At 38.1% G+C, this 8415-nt stretch overlaps 1 protein-coding gene across 1 annotated transcript; it reads right to left on the reverse strand.

Annotated features, from left to right (window-relative positions):
• Window positions 1-1705: 1705 nt before the first annotated feature.
• On the reverse strand, window positions 1706-2392 carry LOC109215952. Its single transcript, XM_019380077.1, has 2 exons — window positions 1982-2392; window positions 1706-1870 (listed from the first exon to the last, which is right to left on the reverse strand). Exons 1-2 carry the CDS (start codon window positions 2390-2392, stop codon window positions 1706-1708), a joined length of 576 nt encoding a protein of 191 aa, XP_019235622.1.
• Window positions 2393-8415: the final 6023 nt, after the last annotated feature.

Raw genomic sequence — 8415 nt, forward strand, 5'->3', positions numbered from 1 at the left:
GACCCTGCCATAAACCACACTAATGTAGGAATATCTTTCTTGCAGTACTTGTTCCATATGAAGTTATACCATAGTGATTTGGTTGTTCTGAATCTCTACTAAATCTTAGCAAACAAATCTCTAGAAACATCATGAAGAGATGTAAACCCTAATCCATCCTCTTCCTTAGGCAGACATAATTTTTGCTAGGATGCCCAATGCCTACTCCTGCCTTCCTCCTTTGTATTCCAAAAGAACCTTGAAAACATTTTCTGCAAGTGCTCAATAACATTATTTTGGGGGATCAAGCACTGATAACATATGTAGTGGCATTATGTGCAACACACTAGTGATGAGTGTTGCTTTACCTCCAAATGATAAAAACTTCCCTTTCCAAGAGTGCAATTTAGCTTTCACTATGAGATTATTATAGTAATCTTTCCTTTTTCTAGTGTAGACGATAGGGAACCCTAAGTAGGTAAAATAAACTCCCCTATAGCAAAACCTGTGGCATCTCCTACTGCCTGAAAAAATGCATTGGAAACATTAGCATGCATATAGAATGAACTATTAGCTTTGTTGATCAACTGTCCAGAAATCCTCTCATAACTCCCCGATACTGTCATTACCTTCTTCAAAGATTCTGGTTGAGCTGAGGCAAAGATGATAGTGTCATCAACAAATGCCAAATGATTAAAAGGTTGAGAACACTTAGGCATACCAAATCCTGCGAAGGTTTTGTCAACAAACAACTTTTTCAAAGATCTAGATAGCACTTTTGCTGATATAGTGGATCACCTTGTTTCACCCATCTTGTAGATTTGAAGAATCCTGAAGCTTGACCATTTACCAACACTGAATATCAATTATTTGATATCAAGTTCCACACCATGTTGATGAACTCTTCAACCCCTATATTCCATAAAACATGTTGCAAATACTTCCAAGAGACCCTATTATAGACCTTAGCCATGTCCAGCTTAATCACCACATTAGCTAGCTTAGCTCTAAGTCTTATATCTATGATAATCTCCTGTGTAAGAAGGATGTTTTTAAAGATACTCCTACCCTCAAAAATCCTGATTGATTAGGAGATATCAAGGTAGGCAAGAGCTTCTCCGGCCTATCATGTTGCACCATGGATATCACCTTGTTGATGAATTTTCTCAAACTTATTGGTCTAAGGTCAGAAAATGTTTGCACCATAGGTTTCTTAGGCAACAACACAAAATTAGTGTGTGTAATGGACTTAGGTAGTGTAGCACCTCCATAAAAATGTAATACAATATTATGTATATCAAAGCCAATAATCTCCCAGCAATCTTGACAAAATTTTCCAGTAAATCCATCTGGATCACTGGCACTGTCTCCACTAAACTCAAAAAACTGCACCCTTGACCTCTTCTAGTGTTGGATATCTACTCAACTCCATATTCTGCTCTATAGTCACCATGGAAGGCACATTGTCAAGCAAATCAAAATCTATAGGATCACCTTCTTTGGTAAACTGATTCTGAAAGTCCACAGCACCAGCGACCAATTGAACTTGATCATCAATCCAGTTCTCATCTCCATTTTGAATCCTCTTCAGTTGCAGCTTCTTCCTTTTGTCATTCACATAATTATGAAAGAAGCTAGTATTTCTATCACCCTCAACATACCAAGTCATCCCAGTTTTTTCCTTCCAAAACTGCTCCTCAATGCTCAAATACTTCTTCAATTTTGCCTAGGCCTGTTGAAGCACTATTCTATTAGCTATTGTTGGTTCCTCCTCAAACAACATCTCCTTCACCTTTACAATGTCCTCCAAGATTGCCAACTGCTTGAAGATGTCACCAAATGTGACTTTACTCCATTTGGATAATGTAGCCTTCAAATTCTTCAACTTGTGCTTGAACATAAGAAAAGGATCACCAATGAAGTCTGCTTGCCAATTCTACCTCACCACCTCTTTAAAAGTCTCATGTTTTGTCCAAAAGTTGAGAAACCTAAATGGTTTCACATAGTTTGCAGATTGTTCTCCACAACTCATGAACAATGGGGCATGATCTGATCCATTTCTTATCAAATGCTCAATCTCAATAGTAGGAAAATGATTCTGGAAAGAAAGATTTACCAATATCCTATCTAGTCTCTTAAAGATATATTCAGCATTAGGTCTTCCATTCCACCAAGTGAATGAACTCCCTTTATAACCTAGATCAAACAATCCACTTGAATTGATACAAAAAGCAAAGTCTTCATAATCAAGGGGGTACATTGGAAGGCCACCAATCTTTTTATCTTCATGAAGTACCACATTAAAGTCTCCACCTACCATCCAAGGCATCTCCATGTCACTTGCCAAATAGTACTCACTATCCCACGATTCTAACCTCTCAAGGGCTGAACATTTTGCATACACAAAAGTCATCATAACATATTGTCCAATTTCATGATGAAACACCTTAACAGTAACATGTTGTGCAGTGTCTATGGTCAATTTCCATTGCACATTAGCATAAAAAATAACCAGATCTTCCCATTAATATTTGACATAGAAGCTTCTATGTTCAACCTTTTTCTGTACCTTTGTATGTGTCTTTGATTTTGAAATGGTTCCATCAATACAATAACAAAGAAACTATGCTCTCTTTACATGTTGATCATCCTAGGAATGGCCTGCTGTGTATTTACAGACCTTATATTCCAAATAAGTGTTATGATCATCATTTAGTTTGTGGCAGTGCCCTTCTGGGCATTACTCTTATAGGTTGTGGTGCTTCCTTGTTTTGTACCTGCTTCTTACTTTTCTTACCTACCTTAGCACTAGCTCTAAGAGATAGTCAGCCTCCCTTGCCACTTTTTTGAATTTTCCAGTTGTGGACTCATCATCTCCTTCATCCTCATATTATTATTGTTACTTTAAGGCTTTATCAATCATCACAGGAGCCACATTGTGTGTGACTAGATCATGTAAGGTCTGAATAGGAGTTTTAAAAGGAACATTAGCCTGAAGTTGCATAGTCTGCTCAGTTCTTGATGCACAAGCCAAAGGAATTGGTTCCATGACTCTTGTTGCCTTTGGTACTATAGCCCGATCATTCTGCTCTTTAGACATCATTTTTGCCTCATCTATCATACTAGCATTATGCTGCATAGCGCCCAAAGCCTCCTGCATCACCTTAAATTGAAGCTCATACACATTACCCAGGCTAGGGTTTACTGTAGCTACACCTGCAGGAGTTATTGTTCCATTAAAATCTAAGGGCATGTCACCGGCTGTTTGATCACCTAGCCTCACTATATCTTCTAAGGTATCACCTGACCTAAGCTGTTTGATCATCAACCTACTCACTACCTAAAACTTCCACCAGATCACCTGAATCTAGGCTAGAAACCTCAAAAGTTTTCCAAGGGTTTACTGTTCCATTGCCTTTCTCCTTCCCTATATCTTCCCCAGCTGGATCCTCCATGTTTCTAGCTTCTTCCAATAACCCTTCACCTACTACAATTGGTTTCCTCGCGTGCTGCATTGTAGTACTCTGTAAATTGCCAACCCTAGGTTCATGTACCTTAGGGTTTACTGTAGCAATATTTTCAACTGTGCCTGTGTGGTTGCCTTGTGAGTTGCTTGTTTGCTCTTGTATTCTTGTACTCATGTTTGCCTATACATTGTCCTCCAAAGCCTATACCTCATCACTCCATAGAGTATTAGTTTACTTGATAACTCCAGTTGATTGTATTTTCCCTTGGTGACTTCTCTACAGTTTGAGAAGATATCTCCTGGCTTGAATGGTTAAGTGTAACATTGGGTGCTTCCTTTGTCGTGCCAAATCTTCTTTGAACCCAGTCAATTGTTCTATCTTTATTAGTTAATTCTCCAGTCCCGATACCACGAGGATTAGGGCTTTGCTCTCTTATTCAGGCTCTTTCCTCCCCTCACCCCTAATCCCTGTAGCACTAGGATTAGCATCGACCTGATTAGCCGTTACAGTAGTCCCAGCTTTCCTTGGATTTGAGCTGGAATATTCAACATTGCTTAGATGCTCCTTCTCCTGGACCTTCTTTGATTCATCCTCACGCAGCCTATTGATTTTCTCATTGCTATTCCCCCATCCCTTGCCATCAGTGATCATCAAAGTAGGTTGGTCAGCCTCTTCAACTCCCAATGCACCAAACTTGTTGCTTGTGGTCACCACCTCACCATTGTTCTTTCCCTTCAATTTGCCATTCTCCCGCTCCTTTGCATTCTCAATAATATGACCTCGCTTATCTCTTTGGTATTTATTTTGCCTTCTTTGCATCCATTCCTGCCTAGATTGATTAGGAATAGGCTTCCGAAGGACCTTTCCACTAAACAATACCTTAGTCGTATTAGCAGTTGTTCCCACAACTTCCTTTCCCTTGACATTATCATCAACAACCTCCTCTAACTTCTTGTGAAGCTCAGGATGAGTGATCCAGCACTCGCATTCATTATGCCCTTGTTTGTTGATACCCAATTTTTCCCTAAGTATTTTTATGTACTCAAAATATCCTCAAAATAGCATATACATGCATATATAAGCATTCCCAAGAGTTTTGGTATTTTTCCTTATTTTAAATCAATTTATTGTCTATTTTAACAGTACAAAATCCAATAATTATTCCCAAAATTATCATTTTTGTGAATAACTTATTTTATTCTCATATTTACACCAAATATAATTAAGGTAATTTTTTGTATATTTTTACAAATTTGTTTGGTATTTTTAAAGTTAATTGCATATAAAGGCAATTATAGCCTATTTTACCATTAACAGTGTTTTATAATTGTAAAATTAGTTCTAATATTTTTAAATTAATACATATGTATTATTAATTGGTTCAGCATCTTCAATTTTCTTTTAAAATCATTTTCACTATTTTTATAAAATAACAGGGGAAAAACTGGCTATTTCAATTTTGGCCACATTTCATTTCAATTATAGCCTCAATTTCATTTTAATCTTAAACCCAATTGACCCCAATCCTAATGCCCAATTGGGCCAGCCCAATTCCAATTTAACCCAACCCCTGACCCATTAAACTAAACCCGCCCGGGATCCCTTTAATCCAGGCCGTTGATCCTTTTTATCAACGGCCACAAATAACCCTTTCCTTTTTAATTCCAAACGACCTAACCCTAACCCTCATTTCTCTTAGACAGCCGCCCTCAAACTCTCTCCTTCTCTCAAATGCTCCCTAGCACTCGAAACCCTAATCGCCTCCGTCGTCTTCTCCGAGCAATCTCATCGGAGTCCATGGCTTCTCCGGCCATGGACATCCTGTGCTTACCTTCCTTTCCCCCAAACCGTGGTTCTTCGAGATTTCGAGGCCTGACCTCAATAAAGTCCGTTCAGATCTGTTGTAGATGTGTGATTCTATGGCTTCTCCGGCCATGTCCCGGTGTGTTCGAGCTTTAAGAGCCTAGCTATGGCTCAGATCTGTTCGAGACCAGACCCTTTCCACGCCTTCTCATTTCTAGGGTTTCTCTGAAACCCTAAACTATTCGAGGTTCTTTCTTTGTTTATTTGCCTAGATCTGTGTTGAACCTATGCTATATTTGACGTTTTGAGTGTTTTCCCCAAATTTCCTTTTCAAAATTGTTGGTTTTTCAAAATTAGGGTTTCTGAAAGTCTTTCGATTCTTGTTGTTCTTTTCTTTTAGATGTTTGTCTATATTATGCTCGTATGTTTTCCTCCTCTATTACGCATGTATTGTCTTTCTACTTTTATATGTATGCTCACATGATCAGTCTGTTTTTCTCACTCTTCTACCATGCATATTTACTACTGAGTTTCTTGATGTTTTGCTTTCCTGAACTATGTTCGTGTTCTTGTTAAGCATGTTTTCTTAAATGCCAAAGTTTTTCTTAGCATGTTCTTCATGCCTTAAATTGGTTTCCTTTCTTTGATTGTTTCAAGCCCGCCATTGTATTTGCCTGATTCTCATGAGACTCCTTGAGTCTGTTCACTTGCCTTCTCGTTTCTGTGTTTGATTCGATGGGGAAACCCTAGAATTTGGGGGTTTTTCTTGGTAAATTGAATTAGGGTTCCACTTTGGGGACCCTGTACCTTCAGACTCACTATGAGTCTCTGGTTGAACTCGTATTCTTTTGTTTACGATTCTAAACACTTCAATGTTAAACTCTTCTGTATGAATTGTTTGCTTTATATGCAAGAAGCTCCTCTTCCAAGGTTTTTGGTGATTGCTTGATTGATTTTGGATCCCTTTGATATGGTCTTGATTGATTGCCACTGATTTTCTTTGGTTAAGCCCTCTTTACCTATTTCTGGTTTGGTTCATTCGATTTAAACTTTGTACTTTGATTTTGTTCATTGTTTGATTGATTCCCTTTCCTTTCTCTTTAAAAATCAAGTACAATTGAAACCTTTCCTTAAATATACCTCGTGTATTTTCCCTTCTTATGCTACTGTGAAGGATTTTATTCAAATTTCCTTTGCTTGTTTACACTTTTCCGTTTGAAATTAAATCCCTTGACTAAAGGGAGAATATTTGAGACTGATTTTTTTTAAAAGGGTTTTCTTACCTTTCTTGTTTGCTTCTCTACACTATAAAAGAGGCTACCCTTCTACACTTATACACACGAACACAGAATACCATCTGAGTTTACAATTCCCTTTCACTCTCTTTTTCTGATACTCACACTGCTGTGGACTTTGCTCGTTTTCTTCTGCATTCTTTACTTCTATACCGGTATGTTTCAGTTAGTTTATACGCCCCAAGAACAATGTGTTTAATTCTGTCCACATGTTTTCTAGCATATTATAACGTGTTTCCCCTTCTCTTACAGTCCAGCATTTAAATAATCTGTGCAGTTGTTTGTTTGTTGTGAATATGATGCTTTATGAATTCCCTTACCCCTTTTACCCCTTTGTATGTGAGTTTATTGTTCAGGGCATAGCAGCACCCCAATATTGCTGTCTATGATCCTGAACTGGGTTCATTGAACTCCTTAACTCAATCAATTCCCACTTCCCATTCTCCCCATTATGTGCTTGAGCCTTGACTTAGGTCTGATAGTGTCCTATTCACTATCCAGACCTTTTTCTGACCATCAAAAGGTCTGCTCCTAACTTGTTCATCTAGCAAGTGGTCAGGGGTGTGCCAGCCTACCTTATGGCTAGGTATGACCACCACCTGTCATGGCCCCCTCATTCCTTTTCACTTTGCACTCACTCCTAGCTATAAATTCTGCCCCTCTCTTGCAAGCCATGCTTTGGGACCCCTAAGCTCCCTCTGAACTTGGATGCCTGAGGGCTGGCTATTCCACACTGCACCATCCTGTTCATAATGGCATCCTGGGTGTAAGCAATGCCTGGAATCCCTGAGGCTCCTTGAAACTTTGAAACACCCTGGATAATGAGAAGGCTTTGGAGATCTGGACCCCGGAGTTGGTTAAATACATATTATTGGACATTAAGATTGAATTAGGCTGCTTGGATCTAGTTGTTAGTTTTTGATGTATTTTTATTATTTCAGTTGATTCATTGGGTTGTAATAACTTGTATAGAACTCGGGGAATCTAGTAAAAGGGTGTGGGAGGGGTTTTACTTTCTTGCATCAATAAAGGGTAGATATCATGACTTTAGGACTTAATTTTTCACTAGAAATACTGCACATAAGATGGTTCGATGTTTCTGATTCAAGTCACCTAGATACCATGCCTATAGGGTTTAACGTTTAATTATGATATAAGTCATCTAGAAATCCTGCCTATAGGACCTTAACGTTCATGTAATCAGTGTATATAGAAATCATGCCTATAGGGGATGCATATGCATTAGGCAAACTGTAGGGTAATTAAATAATTACCTCTTCTTACCAGTTCTTAACGGACTTTTTTAATCAAATATAGATATCATAGGATTCCGCATCAAGTTTGTCCGATTCTTCCTAAGCAATAACAATCTCTTAACTGGTCTCTAATGTCTTAATGTTTTCAGCCTCAATCTTTTGACGAAACTCTTTTGAATCAGTATACATTTGAGTTCTTCAAATCAGCACCTCTTCTGAAATGGTTTCTTTTTAAAATTCTGCCTAAACATTTTTCAACTAAGTTTTGGTCTTCCTGAAATTGTCTTTAAAACAGTTCTGCAGTTTACTCTTTCCTTAAGTATTTCTGACTCTGGAACTCCTTTTATGGTTTATACTCATGATTCTCTTAAAACTTATTTCTAAACTGACTGCAGTCTGTACTTTCCGGCATTAGACTACTTTTCTAGAACCAGTACTTTCTAAATCACTCGCTTAAAATACCTTAAGTTTTGACAATTGGATCCAAGTTGCCTAATGTGGGCTTCCTGTCTAAGCGTATGTATCGAACCAGTCCGCTCGCTGCTTAATTTTTAATTTTAAAGACCAAACCAGTGTGTGTAAAGGCATGCTAAACTATATGTTATCTGATTTACG

This window comes from Nicotiana attenuata, unplaced genomic scaffold, assembly GCF_001879085.1.
Source record: "Nicotiana attenuata strain UT unplaced genomic scaffold, NIATTr2, whole genome shotgun sequence".
Lineage (NCBI taxonomy): Eukaryota > Viridiplantae > Streptophyta > Magnoliopsida > Solanales > Solanaceae > Nicotiana > Nicotiana attenuata.